This window comes from Lucilia sericata, unplaced genomic scaffold (genome assembly GCF_015586225.1).
Source record: "Lucilia sericata isolate MDLA Ls3-8-SP2 unplaced genomic scaffold, ASM1558622v1 Contig000269F_arrow, whole genome shotgun sequence".
NCBI classification, from domain to species: Eukaryota; Metazoa; Arthropoda; class Insecta; order Diptera; family Calliphoridae; genus Lucilia; species Lucilia sericata.
This window is the reverse complement of record NW_023994294.1, coordinates 357,772-378,635: the sequence shown is the minus strand read 5'-3', so window position 1 is coordinate 378,635 and position 20,864 is coordinate 357,772. Positions and strand designations below refer to the sequence as shown.

Below are 20,864 nucleotides of genomic sequence, written 5' to 3'. Positions count from 1 at the left end.
AAGCTTATACAATTTCCTTAAAGGGCTTTATAGTCCCATAATAGAATGCGAGTGGGATATCCATCAAAAAAATTATTTTTTAACTCAAGAATATTTTTTTGTTTAATATTAGCACTTAATTTTCCCCTATTATATTTTAACTCAAAAACTTTACTTTTGGAGTTAAAATTTTTTTATATATACAAATATCCCAGTCGCATCCCACTAAGTAATCACAAAGCTCTTAAAGGCAATGGTATACGCTTTCTACAACAAAAACGTCCATTTTGAAAAAATAGTGCAAATTTCGTCGAAATCGATTTTTTGTGTTGGGTCACTTGACATGAAATTCTCCATATTTTTTTAAATTCCATTTAACCAATTCCATTGGGACAAGTTTGTGGTTTACTTGTTGGATCGTGGTTATTCTGGCGCATATTGATGTAGGATGAAGCAAAGTTAGCAGAGGATTCGGGAGTGTTTACTACCGTTGACAGCGGTGTATGACTGGAAGAATGGGGTGACTGCGATTGTAATATTTCGTTGGAATAATTATTATGACATTTACTGTTTTGTACTGCTTGAAGATGTAGGTACCCGTGCTGTGTGGCTGGAAATGATGGCGATAAATTATTTTGTTGTTGACTCTGTTCGGCTGGTGATAGAAGAAATTGTTGCTGTCGATAGTAAAAAGTTGGCAAACGTGTCAATTGCTGCTGATGAATATGTTCTTGTTGCTGTTGTACTTTGTTATTTTGATCACTGTTCATTGGTCGTTGCATGCATAATCGTGCCATTTGCCAAAACTCATTGCTGTTGGTACCATTATTGTTACTATTATTGCTTATTAGATTGTTATTGTTGTTTGTGTAATTATTTTTGCAGTTGGTATTGTTATAATAGGTTATTTCGTATTTCTGTGCTAATGCCTCAATAAAATGAGCTTCTTTGGCTTCAAGAGTTTTCTTTTTAAATTTTGTACTATAATCTACAGTATTTCCAACATCACTGCGAAATTCCTTCTCTTTGTTATCACCTATAACACTAGTGGCACTATCATGTACATTTCTCCAAGTTATTTTGTCACTTTCATAATTCACTAACTTCTCACATGGTCGTTTGCGAGTACTTTTCGTAGACTTCTGAAAAAATATGAAATATTTCAGGATCAGAAACAATTACGACTTCTTTAATAAAATAATTAAAATAAAACAATTTAGAGTTCTATATTCGGCTATGTCGAATCTTAAATACCCTACACCAGCAAGCTACTTTTTATTAAAACCCATTTAAATATCTAGTTTTTAGATAACTTGGCATAAGTGAGGGTACTATTATTTAGTAATTTCAATATGCTTATGTGGAACTTATATTGATTAGATCGAAAAATATTTATATTAAGTGATATGGACTTTTTACGGGTGTTATAACATATTATGGGCTCATCTTGCCGATGCCAAAAAATTAGGAAAATTATTTGTATATTTACAAACTATGTTTCTGTCGAGTTTTACTCCGACGTCAAACATTTTAGCAGAATGATTTATCTATCAGTGGTGGTTAGCGAGAGAGTGCTTTAGTGAAAAAACAAGTTAGAGTGCTATATTCGGCATAGCCGAATCTTAAATAGCCTCCACTAGCAAGCTACTTTTTATTAAAACCCATTTAACTATCTAATTTTTAGATAACTTGACAAAACTTTTGTTTCCGTAGTGAGGGTACTAACATTTATAGGTCCAGACAAATTTATATTAATAGGCCAGTTCGAAAACATTTTAATAGAATGATTTATCTATACACTGAACATACTCATGAATTAAGTGGTATTAAGTGATTTTCAGAAGTAAAATTCCGTATAACAATTTATATATACAAAATACACATTTATGTTGAATTTTATCCAGATAACTTTGATTGTCAATGCGCGTTTAAGCAATTTTCGAAAAGGGTCCTTATATGGGAGTTGTGACCAATTATGGACCGATCAGGAAAAAATTATAATGATTTATATGCAAAAAAAAATCATGTCGAATTTTACTCCAGATTTAGATAAGATTTATTAATTATTGAAATATGTGGGTTTAAGGGATTCTTGGAAGTGGACGAATTTTATTAAGATATCTTTATTTGATAATGAAATATGTGCGTTTAAGTAATTTTTTGAAGTGGACCTTATATGGGAGCTATTACCAATTATAGACCAAGTCGAATTTTATCCCGATACCTCTATAATTCAAAGAAATATTTATATGCGTTTAAGTGATTTTCGGAAGTGGACCTTATATGGAAGCTGTGACCAATTACGGGCCTATCCGGAAAACATTTCGTAGAGTGATTCATATATAGAGTGATTTTTACTTCGTGAACCGATTTTGCTGATTTTCAATACCGGATAATAAAGGATAAATTTCGCGAATTTTTATTGCTTCGTTTTAACGTGATCGTGTTTTTCACAGACAGACAGACGGACATAGCTAAATCGAGTTAGAATATATATACTCTGTTGGGTCTCAGATGAATATTTCTTGGTGTTACACACGGAATGACAAAGTTATATATACCCTCTATCACCACTGATATTGGTGGAGGGCATAATAAAAGCAGGGTTTCAAAAAAATCTAATTGCAGTCGCAAATTACTAAATATTTACTAAAAATTCCATGCATTGTAACTCATTAAATTTTTCCCTCAAAAGCTAACTGAAGTCAGTCAACTGTGTCAACAACACTCTGCTGCAATAACTTGCAAGTGATTTTGGTTTTCTTTAGCAGCCACACAAACAAGCAGCGGCCATGTTAAGTTTTTCAAATCAACCGAACTTAACACCACGACTGAACAATAAAAACAGTTTGCTTGTGCAGCTTACGTATTGTTTAAGGGCCCTTCAGACGATCACACTTTACGTACGACAAGTCTAATAAAAAAGTAAAATGAAATTCCATCCGTATGACAAAAAATTTAATAAAAGTGGTATGATTTATATTTTTTGTGTTTACACGATTGGTATAAAACGTATGTGTTTACATAAAAATACATCCCTGATCTAATCCGACTTGCTTGTTATACCCTTCACCACCATCAGTGGTGATAGAGGGTATATAAGTTTGTCATTCCGTGTGTAACACCAAGAAATATTCATCTGTGTCCGTCTGTCTGTCTGTGAAAAACACGCTCACGTTAAAACAAAAAATTCACTGAAAATATTCACTATTGTCCTAAGCAGTTTAATATTGATCAGCCAAATCGGTCCACAACGTAAAAAGTTATGAGTAAAAATTTCAGACTACCTCGAAAAAAATTAAGTTTTTTTCCTGATTCTTGAGTAGTTTTCTCAGAAACTACTAAATATAATGGAATGAATTTTGTCACATGTTATTTTGTTTACCCAAGGATTAAAAATGTTCAAACTCAAAACAATCGATTCAAAATTTCTCATAGCCCCCATACAAAGGCACATATTCTCGGAAATAGATTTATTGTTAATAACTTCGGCAAAAATATCTGTATCACCAAGAAATTTTGCACAAATGTATATAATATGTACAAAAATCATGTTACCAACGTAGATCTGTATAAGTCGATCATTGGTCCCAGCTCCTATATATGGTCCACTTTCGAAAAATACTTAAATACAAATAACCAATTAAGAAATAAAGATATTGGAATAATAGGGGCTTTTTTTAATCACTGGATTTATTTTGGATTTATTTTATTTCAAGAAAAAACTATCTTTGGAGGCTGAAATTTAGTTTTGGTCATCATAATCTGAAAATACACTGTATATGCTAATAGAAGGTCAAAGAAAAATTAATTTTAGTGCAACAATGGCGGTTCTGCAGCTAAAAGAAGTAAATCCAACTTGGATTTATTAAATCCAAAAAAATAGTTGGATTTAGCTAATTTCAATATGGCAATGCTTTGTATTCATAGAATATAACCAAAATAATTTAAAAATGATTTAATTTGTTTTATTTTGCTATTCACCAATAGATGGCAAATATTTTTTAAAATGTATAAAAATAGGAAAATAAACAAAATTCATGTAACTTAAATATTTCAAACATGATATTTCAGTGCAAATACCAATTTTTGCAACAAATTGTTACAAATTTTATGGAAAATTTACAAATTTAATATTAAATTTTGAAATAACTCCATCTGTCGGCCGCTGCTGACATTGTGATTTGAAATTTGTTTAGCCTCGATTAAAACCTTTTGCTTTATCCACCTGGCGTACAGAGGGAGAACTAAATTTTGGATTTAATAAATCCAATTGTTTAAAAATGCTGCTAATATTCAACATAAATATGTTTTGTGTATACATACAGTGATGTTCCGAAAAATAGAGCCACCTCCTCTTTCGAAGTTTCTTTTTACTTAAAATCCCTCCAATGAAGAATTGAGTTGGAACAAGTTAGAGTGCTATATTCGGATGAACCGAATCTTAAATACCATCCACCACCTACTTTTATATTTAATTTTTTTAATTGACCAAATATTTGTAGAAATAAGTATTCTCATGTCTTAAATAAAAAAAACCCCAAGATTTAACAAGCTTAAATCTGATACAATTGCAAGATTTATTGAACATTACAAACGCCATTTTCTTTTATATTTTAAAAGATATGCTTTAGCGATATTTAATAATTTGTGTGAAAGATTTAAGAAAATTAAAATTTTCGGGGCAGGACCTAGTATGGGAGATATGACCAATTATGGACCGATCGTAAAAAATCGTAAAAGCTATATTTCAGTCAAATTTTGTACCTATATCGTAATTTAGTAATAAGTAATGTGTGTTTAAGTGATTTTCGGAAGGGAACCTTGTATGAAATCGATCGCACACATATTATGAACCGATCGAGAAAAAAAATCTTAAAATATAAGTTTTGTATACAAAACTAATATTTGTGCAAAATTTTGTATCAATAGCTTTATTTGGTAATGAGCAGGGAAACAAAACATGCTCTAAAAAAAGTGTTTTAAGCGCTTTAAATATGCCGTAAAAAACTCAAAATATGCTCTTAAAATTTAAAATATATGCTCCAAAAATAAAATTTTTAATTATTTTTTAACATTGAAAAGCTCAAAAAGACTGAAATTGTAATGAAATAATAAATGTTTAATGTCATATTCTATATCCTACAAGATTTTTTATAAATGTTTCATCTCATAGTTTGAAGAACTAGTTTAATAGAATTCCGTTTTACGTTCAGATAACCAATAAATAACATGAAACCATTTGGTCCCCAAAAAACATATTTCAAACGACAAAGTTTGACACATTTCTTCCAATTGTATTCATAGCTTTTAAACTGACATTTTAATCGGTGTTGTCATAAATTCCAATAATTAGTTTTTTGAACTATAAAAATGGATTGGTCTCATGAAATCAAAAGTAATCGGTTTTATGTCCGATTTAAAATGTAATGCTTTATTGAATAAAAAACTATAACATTGGTTTTCATGAGAGTAATGTATTTTTTGCAGTTTTCAAGTTCAAAAAACGAAATTTTTATTTCAAAATTGTAAAATAGGCTAAAAAATTAAAAAAAAAAAATAAAAAATAAAATTTTATTTTTTTTAAATAAAGTTTTGAAAAGAAAATTAAAAATGTACAAAAACGAAAAGAAGCGAAAACATCAAAATATGCACTAAAAGAGTAAAATATGCTCTAAAAACTCGAAAATATGCCTTATATATGCTAAAAAAGTCAAATCATGCAAAATTATGCTCTTATGGGTAAAATATGCAAAAATAAGCTCTAACAAATCGATGCCAAAATTCTTAAATTGGTCTGAAACGTGTAAATACCTTATCCATGAGTACATACGACGCACCACAAAAAACATGCATTTGCATATTTTGGTTGCCCTGGTAATGAGTAATAAGTAATGAGAGTTTAATAGATTTTCGTAAGAGGACCTTGTATGGGAACTATGACCAATTATGTAACATTAATGTATATATGTATAGACAAAATTTTGGCTAAATTTTTTGGTAATGAATATTGTGCATTAAGTGATTTTCTTGTATGGGAGCTATGACCAAATATGGACCGATCGTGAACAAATTTTATAGTGTGATTTATGCATATAACAGCAATATTTGCGCTAAATGTATGTATGTATATCAATATTTGGTAATTGATATACATACAATATTTGGTAATGAGTTATGAGTTAACTGATTTTCGGGAGGGAACCTTGTATGGCAACTATGATCAAATATGAACCGATCGTGAAAAACTTTTGAAATAATATTTCTGTGTACAAAAATAGTATTTATGACAAAATTTTTTACGGATATCACTATTTGGTAATGATTTGTGTGTCTTTAAGTGTTTTTCTGAAGGGGACCTTGTATGGGAGCTATGACCAATTATGGACCAATCCGAAAAACATTTCACAGTAACATTTTTGTATATAAGAGCAATACTAGTACCAAATTTTATATGGATATCTTAATTTAGTAATGAGTTATGTGCGTTTAAGTGATTTTCGGGAGGGGACCTTGTATGGGAGCTATGACCATTTATGGACCGAACGGAAAAAAATTTCACAGTAACATTTCTATATACAAAAGCAATACTTGTACCAAATTTTATATGGACATCTTAATTTAGTAATGAGTTATGTGCGTTTAAGTGATTTTCGGGAGGGGACCTTGTATGGGAGCTATGACCATTTATGGACCGATCTGATAAAAATTTTACAGTAACTTTTCTGTATATAAGAGCAATACTTGTACCAAAGTCTAAATGGATATCTTAATTTATTAATGAGTGATTAAGTGATTTTAAGATCTAGAAAAGTGATGGATCGATCTAGAACATTTTTTCTATCTATATGAATTCTATTGCCTTAATTTGTAAAATTTTGTTAAGATATCAATATTCTGAGGGAAGTTATTAACAATAAACTCATTTTCCGGGAATATGTACTTTCGTATGGGAGGTATAAGAAATTGTGGACCGATTCCGGCAATTTTCAACAGGAATAAAGCTCTCGTGTAAAAACAAATGTAGGATGATTTTCATGGAATTATATTGCATAGTTTTAGTGAAAATTACATCAGAATGTGTAAAAAATGCCAATTTTTTCGGAGTTGTTTTAAATTTTAATTCATAACTTTTCCCGATGTAAACCGATTTTGCACATTCAATACCAAACTGCCTAGGACAATAGGGAATATTCTGGCCATATTTCAATAATTTATTTCACTTCGTTTTTACGTGAGCGTGATTTACACAGACAGACAGGCGGACGGACGGACAGACGGACATAGATAAATCGACTCAAAATTTCATATATATACTTTGTTGGGTCTCAGATGAATATTTCTTGGTGTTACACACGGAATGACAAAGTTACATATACCCTCTATCACCACTGATAGTGGTGGAAGGTATAAAAACTAACTGAAATTTTGTATCAAGGTAAGGTCTATAGGCAAAAAGTTGTTCAAATAATTCTTTGGCCATAATAATAGTATAAACTGTAGAAATACATAAGTTTAAACCAGAAAATATCAAGAAAAAATAAGAAATAACACCTCTTTTTGGAGCAAGTTTTATTTTTTCTTTCAGGATCTTTAAAGTACCATATAATACTTTTCTACTAATTTTATCCTTTAAATTATTTTCATACATGAGATATCTTACTATTAAGCTGGCAACATCTAAGTTATATTCCCTTTTAAGGTTACACGGAGCACACAAATGTATCATCCTCTGCATGAGTCTGATTTTTTCGCTTAAAAAAGGATGTAATTTTTAATTTTTTAACGATATTTTTTGGCTAAAACTTATATTTTACAGCATCTTCTATTACTTTCTTGGAGCACCTAACTATTTCAACAGTTTGTCTATAGCCCTTTCCTAGATCAAGGAGTGTTTTTTTTCTGCTGTATCGCCTTCAATGTTTGTCTCTGCCCCTTTTTGTACTCAAAACTATAATTTTTTAATGAGATTCTTTTAAAATAATAATAAAATGGATTAAATTTACTATTTGGATCGATTTCAATTTGAAAATTGTCTATAAAGTGTTAAATGTTTATATTTTTGCAAACTGGCTCCATTTTTTGTCACACCATTTTATATAGCTTAATTTAAAATTTCATTAGAATTACAAATAGGGATGCGTAAATTATTGCAAAAATAATGCTATTATATTCATAACAACTCAATACAACATTTCAGTTAGTTTTTCCAATTCTATACTTTGTATGAGAGATTTTAAATGGAGAGAAACTTTGAACGTGATGGTGGCTCTATTTCGGGACATCACTGTATATCACTTTGCAAAATATTTTTCGGATTGGTCCATAATTGGGCATAGCTCCCATATAAGGCCCATTTCCGATAACCACGTAATCTCACATATTACATAACAGAATGAAGATATCGGTATAAAATTCATCATGAATGTATTTAAAGTAGATATAAAACACCCTGCGAAATTTTTTCCGGATCGGCCCATAATTGGTCACAGCTCCCATGTAAGGTCCACTTCCGAAAAATGCTTAAATGCATATAACCAATTTAGAAATAAAGATATTGAAATAATATTTAACATAAATATGTATTGTGTATACATATATCACTCTGCAAAATATATTTTTGGATCGGTCCATAATTGGGCATAGATCCCCTACAAGGCCCATTTCCGATAACCACGTAAACGCACATATTTCATAACTGAATGAAGATATCGGTATAAAATTTGTCATGAATGTGTTTAAAGTAGATATGAAACAACCTGCGAAATGTTTTCCGGATCGGTCCATAATTAGTCACAGCTCCCATATAAGGTCCACTTCTGAAAATCGCTTAAATGTAAATATCCAATTAAGAAATAAAGATATTTTAAAAATAGACTATATAAATAAGTTTTTTTCGGATCGGTTCATAATTGTTCATATCTGTCATATAAGATCCACTTCAGAAAATCGCATATTTCATTGATAAATAAATATATTGGAATAAGTATATTTTGTGTATATAAGAAATCTTAAAAAAATAGGATCAATGCATAATTGGTCTTAGTTCTCATATAAGGCCCATTTCCATAAGTCACTTTTTCCATTATATTTCATTCAATTATAAATATATACGGGTAAAATCCGACATAGTGTGTGTTTTTTTTTTTTTTTGATAAATCATTCTGCGAAATTTTGTTTGGATTGGCCAATAATTCACAATTTATTAAATACAAATCTAGTAATATTTATAAGGGTTTTCATTAGTGTGACCATTTTGGCATTTTTGCAGCTAGATTTAGCATTTTTTATTTTGATTTAGCTGTAAAATTTTAATTTAGCATTTGGCATTTTATTTAGCATTTTTATAAAATATTTTTAGCATTTTTAGCTTTTTTGCAATTTTAGTATATAAACAAAAAAAAAAGACAAATTTTTGCAAAAAAGATTTATATTGGAAATAGGTTTAACCGGAAAAAATCAGAATTAAATGTCTACCCAAACACAAGCAACAAGAAATATGAGAAATGTAAATGAAATGAAGATAAATAACTTAAAATTACGCCAATACAAGTGAATACTTTAAAATGTTGTATTCTAAAATATTTTTCTGGAACCCAATGCTTTTTTAAATTCGAGGTGATAGAAATAATTCAAGAGATTTCATATATTTTTACAAATACGTTCAGTACGCTATTTTACAAACTAATACTTTTTGTTTGCTCATGGAATGAAACATATAATTTTGGAAAAGGCTATGTATGACGGTTAATTAACAAATTTTATTTTTTCCTATACGAAATAAAGAGGTTTTAATTTTTATCATCCTTCAGGAGTTCTTGTTAATTTATTGAAAATAAGTATTGAAAAAAATCAATAATATATAATTAAGACTTTCTCATCCTACTTTCTGTTCTTTTTATTTTTACCAAAATTTTGTTGTCACGTTTTTTTTTAAATTAATTTTATTATATTATTGACAATTTATTCCAGAATTACAAACTTACGGATTTGAATATATCTCTCAATTCATTTCATACATTCTCATATATATTTTTTCGAAAAAATCTTGGAAGTATGAGTTATAAACCTGACATCTATTCACCGAGATTTAAAATTATTTCAACGGAATTTTCAATATTTTTGTGACATGAAAACCATTTTTAAAGTGTTTTGAGGAAGACAAATAAAATTGTTTATACAAAAAAGTAAAACTAGAAATATTATACTTTTCCTTCCGAAAACACATATAGGTTTTATATCATGAGCAACTAGTGTAATTAATAGAGTTTTAATGTAATTTTTGCATTCAGAAATATTTTAAAGTTAGAGACATTACATATTGCTAAATTTACAAAAATGTTGAAATAATTTTTAGCATTTCTGTTTATCTTAATACCACGGAACTTAATTTTTTACCCTACTCCACTATACTACGTTTGAGTATATTAATCGGTTAAGAATCATTTTCTGAATCGATTAAGCCATGTAAGTCTGACCGTCTGGTAGAGGTTGAAATTTTCAAAACAATAAGCACGTATGTTTTTTGATCCAATGACAAAGCCTTTTAAAAATGGTTAAAGTCCGTCCTTTATTTTACCTAGCCCCCATATATATACAAATGTATAAAGCCTTTCTCAGAAAATTAGTTTAAATATATCGGAACCAAGGTTCAATTCAACATAAATGCTTTATTACGAAAAATAAATCAAATTTTATACTCATATGGTCAACCACGGCAGAATATACTTTCTTACTTGTTATAAATTACAATGAATTTCAGTTACAAATTAATATGAATTGTTCATAAAAACACTTAAAAATGTTTAGCATTTTTTTTTGGCATTTTAAAATCAATTTAGCATTTTTTCTAGCATTATTTTGGATGGGATTTAGCCGCAACATTTTTTGAGACCTGGTCACACTGGTTTTCATAAAAAGTAGCTTACAAGTGGAGGGTGTTTAAGATTCAGCATAGCCGAATATAGCACTCTGACTTCTTGTTTGAACCATTTTAAAAAATGAAGAGAGCCATACGACTGTCAAATTTTCCATCTGTATTTTCTTTCAATGTGTGATGATTTCGTTATATATTTCGTATAGACGATCCCATCCGTTCTCTTCTACACAAAATTTTGACAGATCATATTACTTGTATGCTCGTGTGAAGGGGGCTTTAGTTCTTGGCATGATGGAATAATAAGGTGATGTCAATTCTACAAAAACAACAAAAAGTTGAATACTTATGTCAAAAAGTGTATATGTTGCCAGAGTGGCCTTTATAATATACATATACCGTAAATAAAGAAAATTCCTCATGCCCAAAATGTCTCTATATCAAACAAATATAAATGTGGGGAATTCAGTGTCAAGTGACCTAAGTTTAAAAATCGATGTCTTCCGATTTGGATGAAATTTGCACCAAGATTAGTATGGGATAGTAGGCCGGACACAAATTTTCAGCTCTATCGGTCAACAACTTCCGGAGTCAGAGTGGGCAAAATTGGACATTTTAGTCATACAGGGTTTTATTCAAATGAGTGTAACTTTTCACCTATCGGTCCTAGCAAAAATTGTCCAAAGGAGTTTTTTTTTTTTTAAATGGACCCTAAAAGAAAGCTAATAGAATTTCCTTAAAGGGCTTTATAGTCCCATAATGGGATGTGAGTTGGATATCCATCAAAAAAATTATTTTTTAACTCAAGAATAATTTTTTTTCAATATTTATGCACTTAATTTTCCCCTATTTTTTTAAAATCGACGTTTTTGTTGTATTTTTTTGCTCAAAAGAAAGTTTAGATCATTCCCTTTAAGAGCTTTGTGGTCACTTAGTGGGATGCACGTGATGTACGCGGCAACGCGTTATAGGCTCCTGTCAAAAAAGTTGAAATAGTGTATTTTCATATAACAAGCTACACATTGTAGTTTGTAACGCGTCATCAACTTTCAACTTTTGACGCGTCGGCAGCTGATCAGGGATTGTATTTTGTTTTGTGTAGAATAAGTTTAGGCTTGCATAACCCCTAAATAAGTACGCAAATGTACTTCTTTTTAGTAATTGTACTTCTTTTTGTACTTTTTTTATTTTACCCAATTTTATAGGTTCAAATATGACCATAGACAAATACTGTATAGAATCGCTATTTAAGTACTTAATTGATAATTCTCATCTATTTGAAAGTGGATTCATTAAGCTTAAAAGGCATGAGGTTTGAATGCTTTTGTTTTGTGTAAAATTATGCGTTTATTAAAAAAGCTTTGAAGTTATGAAAATTTGATTTAGAAATTAACGTAATGAAAGTTTTTAATGAATTTTCGACAAAAAAATACTGAACATCTGAAGGACATGTTTAAATGTTAAAATGGTTGTAATGTTCCGGTTGTAATGTACATTCGATGGCATTATCCAGCCCAGCCGTGGAACAATTAAAAAAAAAACAAGTTAGTGTGCTATATTCGGCTGAGCCGAATCTTAAATACCCTCCACCAGCTACTTTTATATTAATACTTTTTAATTGATAAAATATTTGTAGAAATAAGTTTTCTCATGTCTTAAATAGAAAAACCTCAAGATTTAAACAGCTTAAATCTGTTATGAGCAAATATGGACCGATCGTAAAACAGTTTTATAGTGTAATTTATGTATATAAGAGCAATATTTGTGCTAAATGTATGGGTATCAATATTTTGTAATGAGTTATGTGCGTTTAAATGATTTTCGGGAAGGGTCCTTGTATGGGAGCTATGACCAATTATAGACCGATCGGAGAAAAATTGCATAGTAATATTTCTGTGCATATGAGCAATACTTATTCCAAATTTTATATGGATATATTACTTTAGTAATGAGTTATGCTCGTTTGAGTGATTTTCGGGATTTCATAGTAATATTTCTCTATATGAGAGCAATAGTTGTACCAAATTTTATATGGATATCTTAATTTATTAATGAGTTATGAGCTTTTAAGTGATTTTCGGCAGGGAACCTTGTATGGGAGCTATGACCAATTATGGAACGATCGGAAAAAACTTTCACAGTAATATTTCTGTGCATATGGGCAATACTTATTCCAAATTTTTCAATGAATTCTATTCACATAAGATTTTAAGTTGTAAAATTTTGTGAAGATATCAGCATTCTGACGGAAGTTATTAACAAAAAACTCATTTTCCGGGAATATGTACTTTTGTATGGGAGGTATATGCAATTATGGACCGATTCTGGCAATTTTCAGTAGAAATCAAGATCTTGTGTAGAAACGAATGTGCGATGACTTTCATGAAATTATCTTGCATAGTTTTCGAGAAAATTACATCAGAAAGTATAAAAAATGCTTATTTTTTTCGGAGTTGTTTTAAATTTTGATTCATACCTTTTCCCGATGTGAACCGATATATTCTATACCAAACTGTACCGGATAATAATGAATATTTTTGTTGAATTTCGTTAATTTCTATTGCTTCGTTTTAGCGTGAGCGTGTTTTACACAGACAGACGGACGGACGGACAGACGGACATAGCTAAATCGACTCAGAATTTCGTAAGGACCCAGAATATATATACTTTGTTGTGTCTCAGATGAATATTTCTTGGTGTTACACACGGAATGACAAACTTATATATACCCTCTATCACCACTGATGGTGGTGAAGGGTATAAAAATGAATGTGTTTATTTGTGGGTTTGTTTGTTTATTTGTTTGAAGTCTATAGACTGCTAAACTGCTGGACTGATTTTCTTGAAATTTTCACAGTATCTTTGTGTATGCCTGGAAGGAACTATAGGCTACTTTTAATTTTGATATTTCTAGTAGGCAAAGTGCCACGCCCACAAACAAAGTAAATATAAAGTAGTCTATTTCAGAAACTGCTACAGCTAGAGACCTCAAATTTTGTATGGACAATTTATATATACAATTTATATAGTATAGTGGGCATGGCACTTCCTATATACAGAAATTATTGAATTAGTATTTCTGAGATAATGTATGTATAAGTTAGAGTCCTCAAATTTTATGGGAGCCACTTTAGTTATAATATGAATATTTTAGACAAAAATGGGCGGGCTATTAGTAAGGGGGTGAGATACCCCCATGTGAATTAAGCAAAAAAAATTCGTATATCTGAGAATCTATTAGAAATAGAATCCTCAAATTAAGCAAGATCAACTTGACACCTATGTGAACTACAACAGGTAGGAGACCTGAACTGTTGTTGGTTTAAGAATAAGTCGACTAGAAATACTGGGAATGGCACCTTCTATATAAATAAAATACTAAAAATCGTATATCTGGGAATAAAGAACAACTAGAAAAAATTTTACATTGGAATATAGTTTTTAGTGTAGCAAAGCATACTGGGTAAGCTAGTATATATAAAAACAGACCCTTTGTTTGTTTGTGTGTTTGTTTGTTATGCTTTCACGTCAAAACTACTCAACCGATTTACATGAATTTTGGACCACTAATAGGTCTAACTCCAAAAGGTGCAATGGAAAGGATCATGATCGGATGCCACGCCCTTTTTCCGCCCACTTTTTGTAAAACTATTATTACACCAATTTTGCAATCACAATTTGCAAAAACTACTAAAGGACTATAGGATATATATAAGATGTTGATCTGATGCCACGCCCCTTTCTACGCCCACTTTTTATTAAACTATCCTTACCTATATCGTATCCTATAATTATATGAAAGAGAATGTCTGTTTGTTAAGCTTACACGGTCAAACTAATGAACCGATTTACATGAAATGTAGAACACTAATAGTTCTATTCTAAGTGGAACAAAATCATGATTGGACGTTACGATTCCTCTTTTGCTTACGTTTTTCTATATAATTGTTACACAAAATTTTCATTCGAGACTTACAGAAAACTACTGAACCGCTTTACATTAAATTTGGTATACCGATAGGTCTGACCTCAGGAGGAACTATAAAGTAAGATCTGGATTGGACGCCACGCCCCTTTTTACGCCAACTTTATGTAAAACAATTATTATACCAAATTTACGTTCAAGCATACAATATATATATATATATATATATATATATATATATATATATATATATATATATATATATATATATATATATATTCAGTCGAGTTTTCACATCGAGTTTTCCTTGATTGCTTTCTTCGTCAATGAATTATGCACATTATAGTGATTATCGGATATGGACCTTATATGGGAGATATGACCGATCCGAAAAAAAATTCCTAAACTACTTCATATATACACAAAACATATTCATGTCGATTTTTATCCCGATATCTTTATTTATCAATGAATTAAGCTTGTTTAAATGATTTTAGAATGTGGACCTTATATGACAGCTACTACCAATTGTGGACTGATCCGGAAAAAATTTTACTGAATGATTTATATCTACATATATACAAAACATATTCACCTCGAGTTTTACCCTGATAGCTTTACTTATCAATGAATTATGCGCATTTAAGTGATTTTCGGATGTGCACCTTATATGGGAGCTATGACCGATTATGGACCGATTCTTGTTCATAGAAATATGGGCTAAAATTAAAAATATTTAAAAATTATGTTTTGAAATAAAGTGTCGGTTAAAAATGATTTTGAATTGTAAAAAAATTAAAAAAATATATAAAAATTTGTATTCAGATCTAAATATTTTACACATTTCCGTAAAAAATATAAAAGTGTGTATACATTTTAAAAAGGACAAAGGAAACTCTTTTCAAAACAGTTGAAAAATATTAAATCGGTTAAGAAAATTTTGAGATATAATTTTTTTGGTCTGTCTAGTCAACAAAAAGCGATTTTTTCCATGTGAAAGCTTAGTTCCTGTTAAAAATGGGCGGAATCGGTCCACATTTTCATATACCTCCCATACTAATGTACATATGCATTAATTGTTAATACCTTCCGGTAGAATAACAATATCTTTACAAACTTTTACAAGAGGAACATTTTTCTGAATCGGTCCATAATTGGCCGTAGCTCCCATACAAGGTCCCCTCCCGAAAATCGGTTAAGCGTACATTATACATTAACAAATAATGATATCCATACAAAATGTTGCACAAATATTGCCTTTATATACAGAAATGATACTGTAAAATTTGTTCACGATCGGTCCATATTTGGTCATGCAAGGTCCCTCCCGAAAATCACTTAAACACACATAACTTATTGTTAAATAATATTGCTTATATACACAGAAATGATACTGTAATTTTTTTGCTATCGGTCCATATTTGGTCATATCTCCCATACAAGGTCCTCTCCCGAAAATCACTAAAACGCACAAAACTCATTAGCAAATAGAATCCTTACAAATTTAGGCACAAATGTTGCCTTTATATATAGAAATTATACTGTAAACTTTTTTCAAGATCGGTCCATATTTGGTCTTAGCTCCCATACAAGGTCCCCTCTCGAAAATCACTTATACGCACATAATCATTGTTAAATAATGGTATCCATAAAAATCACTTAAACGCACATAACTTATTGTTAAATAATATTGCTTATTGTAGTCGTTATATTTAAATAAATAAATTTGTGTTTTTTATTTCAAATTTTAATGTTTTCAAAATCATATATTATATTTTATAAAAATTCTTGAATATAATAATTGACAATACATAATTTTAAAATCAATGAATATAAAATTAAAATTTACAGTTATAAAAAGGGATGTACCCCTACAATACTCCCCCTCCGGAAAGATTAACATTTAATAAATTAAATGTAACACTTTTTTTAGGTTTTTGTATAGTATTATTCATGTTAGTGTTTTCTATGTATGCAGGTTTTAGTTTGTCTATAGAAATCGTTTTTATTTTACCATCCACATCTAACTTGAAACTTTTTTATCTTTTTCAATTACTTTGTACGTTCCTTCAAATGTTGTTTGCAAGAACCTCTTTTGATCAACATGTACAAATACGTATTTGCAAGTAGAAAGATCTTTAGGTACATATATATCATTATTACTACTTTTGTGATGTGATAAATTAGAACGAACATTTTTAAAATATTCTTTTAATTTATTTAAAAAATCATACAAAGATTTTTTAGTGATACAAAATTTACCATACCTTGGTCCGCCTTTTTTTGAATACCGGGCGTAATTTTTTCTTGTTAGTTAGACAACAAAATTTCCAATAATATACAAAAAATTTCAGATCAATATCATTTACAGATCCAAAAATATACGTTTTTTAATTTAAAAATTCAAAAAATTTTAGATTTTTGCCGTTTTTTGCCAAAAATGTGTCTTAACTCTTTTATTAATAAAATAAAAATTTTTTTAAGAACATATAACAATTTTATAGTTTTCTAAAAGGTATCTTTACGCAGAACGCTTTAGCGTAAAAAACTTGTCCTATTTTTTGAAAATGTTGCCACTGCGTCCTTCCGAATATGACCTATTTTTTATCAAAACTTCAACTTTGGGCGACATGTTCTAAAATCCCAAAGCTGGGATCAGAAAACTGAAAGCAGTTTTGGAAACCTCAATATGTTTTCTATTTACTCCAAAAGTATTTTCCCAGCCCTGAAAGAAATGTGGACCATATGGGCAAAAAAGTAAAAAATCACATTTTTGGGATTTTCATCCCTTTTTTTGGGAATTGCGGGATGCCCTTTCCCTTTTCAATTTTTTTGCATTTTCTTATTTGAAATGACAAATTTAACAAGCGTTGAAAATTTCATTGAGTTTTGTTCATAAATAAAGATTTTGTCATATATTACATATTTGTTTAATTTCTAAAACTATGATTTATATCAAAATTTTAATAGGGTCGCAGATAGCTACAACAATTTAGTCCATATTTATCCCTTAATATCATTTTTTAGTTAGATATGGAAATTCTCGACCCTTTACAAAAAATTTCAAGCCAATATCTCAATTACATTCAAAAATATGTTCATTTAAACCTGTGTCCTTTAATTTCATCTTTTTCATATTTTAGTATTAAGTATGACAGAACATATTTAAATCTTATATTTACCTTGTTTCTATTTGTTTGCTTATCCTTATAATTGAAAGGTCAATGAAATTTTCAACACTTGTTAAATTTGTCATTTCAAATAAGAAAATGCAAAAAAAAAAATTGAAAAGTTCAAAGGGCATCCCGCAAATCCCAAAAATAGGAATGAAAATCCCAAAAATGGGATTTTTTACTTTTTTGCCCATAGTTTTCTGATCCCAGCTTTGGTATTTTAGAACATGTCGCCCAAAGTTGAAGTTTTGATAAAAAATAGGTCATATTCGGAAGGACGCAGTGGCAACATTTTCAAAAAATAGGACAAGTTTTTTACGCCAAAGCGTTCTGCGTAAAGATACCTTTTAGAAAACTATAAAATTGTTATATGTTCTTAAAGAAAATTTTATTTTATTAATAAAAGAGTTAAGACACATTTTTGGCAAAAAACGGCAAAAATCTAAAAATTTTTGAATTTCTAAATTAAAAAACGTATATTTTTGGATCTGTAAATGATATTGATCTGAAATTTGTTGTATATTATTGGAAATTTTGTTGTCTAACTAACAAGAAAAAATTGAGTCCATTTGGTCCAAAATTACGCCCGGTATTCAAAAAAAGGCGGACCAAGGTATGGTAAATTTTGTATCACTAAATTTTTAAATGCCTATAACTCGGATATTGTAAGAGATAAGTAGTAGAGATAAAATATAAAAATCGTTGTATTTGGGTGAAAAACAAAAAAATGGCACGAGTTTAAAAATTTTACATGTCGTATGTACCCTACTTTGAGCCGCCACAGCGCCCTGGGGCATCTGCAGGGTTCATCTTCAAAACTTAAACTCGAATACTCCTTGTCTACGCTCAAGTCAAATTTTATACCGATCGGATCAGCCGTTTAGAAATGCCAGATTTATTTCCAAAAAATTTCCATTCTGCCCCACTGTGCACTGTCAATTAAAAATTTTATTTTATTATTCTTATCATAAAGAAAAAGGCGACGTGTTGACAAGTTCAAACTCCCATTATCTGTCGCCTCGATAGTGGGTCCAGTTAGTTTTTTGAATCTTCTTTTTGTCTATAATAAGAGCAAGGTTGTTCACACCTTCTTGCTTCACTACCGTATCTGTAATGGAATCTACAAACCCAATTTCTATTCGTATATCTAGGACGAGATCTGCTTCTACTTAATCGCCTATTTAAGGGTCTGTACTGTTGTCCATCTACCTGATTTGTTATTGAAGCTATGTCTAATGAAAGATTATTGAAGCTATTACAAATATTGGTAGAAGCTTGTACTAGATTTTCAACAACCTTTTCTAGACTATACGAATTTGCAGAATGTATTGGAGTAGTATATCTAATACTTGCTATCTTATTACCTTGTAGCGCTTCCCATATGTTATCAGCTAAGCGTGTTAATTCATTCATATCTGTTAAATTGGAACCAGTCAAGACAACATTTACATTATTTGGTAATTTTCTATAAAATTCAGATGGTTTTTGATCTCCCATCTCAGAATCAGACAATATTTTATCTAATTTTGTATTTTCACTCATAGAATGTCTTTCAATAAGGATCTTCTTTAAATGATCGTAGCGATTACCTGAAGGAGGATTCTGTATAATGTCAAGTACAGTTACTATTACATCTTGAGGTAAAGCAGTAACAACATACTCATATTTAGTAATGTCCTGTGTTACTTTCTTATTTGCAAATTGCATTTCAGCATGGATAAACCACGCTTCCGGACAATTTGTCCAAAATTGGGGAAGTTTAATAGTGGTAGAACAAATTTCAATATTAGACTGAGGACAAGTAGGAGTTGAACGATTATCTAATTCAGTCAAGGTTCCAGTTTCAGTATTGATGTTGTCAGAATTATCTGTTAAATTGGGTTGTGACGTACAATTTGGACGTGTTGAATTGGGAGAGTGTACAAACATGGTTTCCGAGGGAAAAGTTTACAATTAACAACAATAAACAAACAAGTAACAACAACGAATGTAGTATATTGATTTGATTTAGCAACGTGTATGTATTTGGATGTATATATTAAAGGTAACTTAAAATAAATATAATATAGTATACTTATTTCTGTTTTTTTAAGTTCAGGTAAATCTTTGACCGATATTTATAGTAGGTTGAAGCGGTATATTTTATTTAGGGATCTTGACTCTAATTCAGGTTTCGTGCTCAATGATTGCCTGTTTTTAGGAAATTGAACCGTGAAATTGATTGATGATCTTAACTTATGATCTTGATTGATGATCTTGTTTGATAATCTTGATAAATAATCTTTTTTTGATGATCTTGATATTTGGAAATCTAAGATCTTGATTAGATTAAATCTCTGAGGTAATTCCCGAATAATTAGTTTTGTTTTTCTTTATTTTTTATTTTTTTATAATATTAAATTGCAGGATCGCCGATTGTAGTCGTTATATTTAAATAAATAAATTTGTGTTTTTTATTTTAAATTTTAATGTTTTCAAAATCATATATTATATTTTATGAAAATTCTTGAATATAATAATTGACAATCTATAATTTTAAAATCAATGAATATAAAATTAAAATTTACAGTTATAAAAAGGGATGTACCCCTTCACTTATATACACAGAAATGATACTGTAATTTTGTTTGCTATCAGTCCATATTTGGTCATATCTCCCATACAAGGTCCCCTCCCGAAAATCACTAAAACGCACAAAACTCATTACCAAATAATAGAATCCTTACAAATTTAGGCACAAATGTTGCTTTTATATATAGAAATTATACTGTAAAATTTTTTCACGATCGGTCCCTATTTGATCATAGCTCCCATAGAAGATCTCCTTTAGAAAATCACTTAAACGCACATAAATCATTACCAAATAATGATATCCTTCCAAAATTTGGCTCAAATATTACTTTAGTTTACA

At 29.8% G+C, this 20,864-nt stretch overlaps 1 protein-coding gene across 1 annotated transcript; it reads right to left on the bottom strand.

Moving 5' to 3' along the window:
- Positions 1 to 353: 353 nt before the first annotated feature.
- LOC119603002 (protein kinase 4-like) lies at positions 354 to 19,882 on the bottom strand. Its single transcript, XM_037954854.1, has 2 exons — positions 19,163 to 19,882; positions 354 to 1,121 (listed from the first exon to the last, which is right to left on the bottom strand). Exons 1-2 carry the CDS (start codon positions 19,880 to 19,882, stop codon positions 354 to 356), a joined length of 1,488 nt encoding a protein of 495 aa, XP_037810782.1.
- Between the last annotated feature and the right edge of the window lie 982 nt (positions 19,883 to 20,864).

Bases quoted from the DNA above. Each gene is read 5' to 3' on its own strand.
- LOC119603002 (XM_037954854.1), bottom strand. From the start codon at position 19,882: ATGTTTGTACACTCTCCCAATTCAACACGTCCAAATTGTACGTCACAA. The intron at 1,122-19,162 runs GTAGATGGACAA...ATATTTTTTCAG, and splicing joins TAGCTTCAATAACAAATCAG to AAGTCTACGAAAAGTACTCG.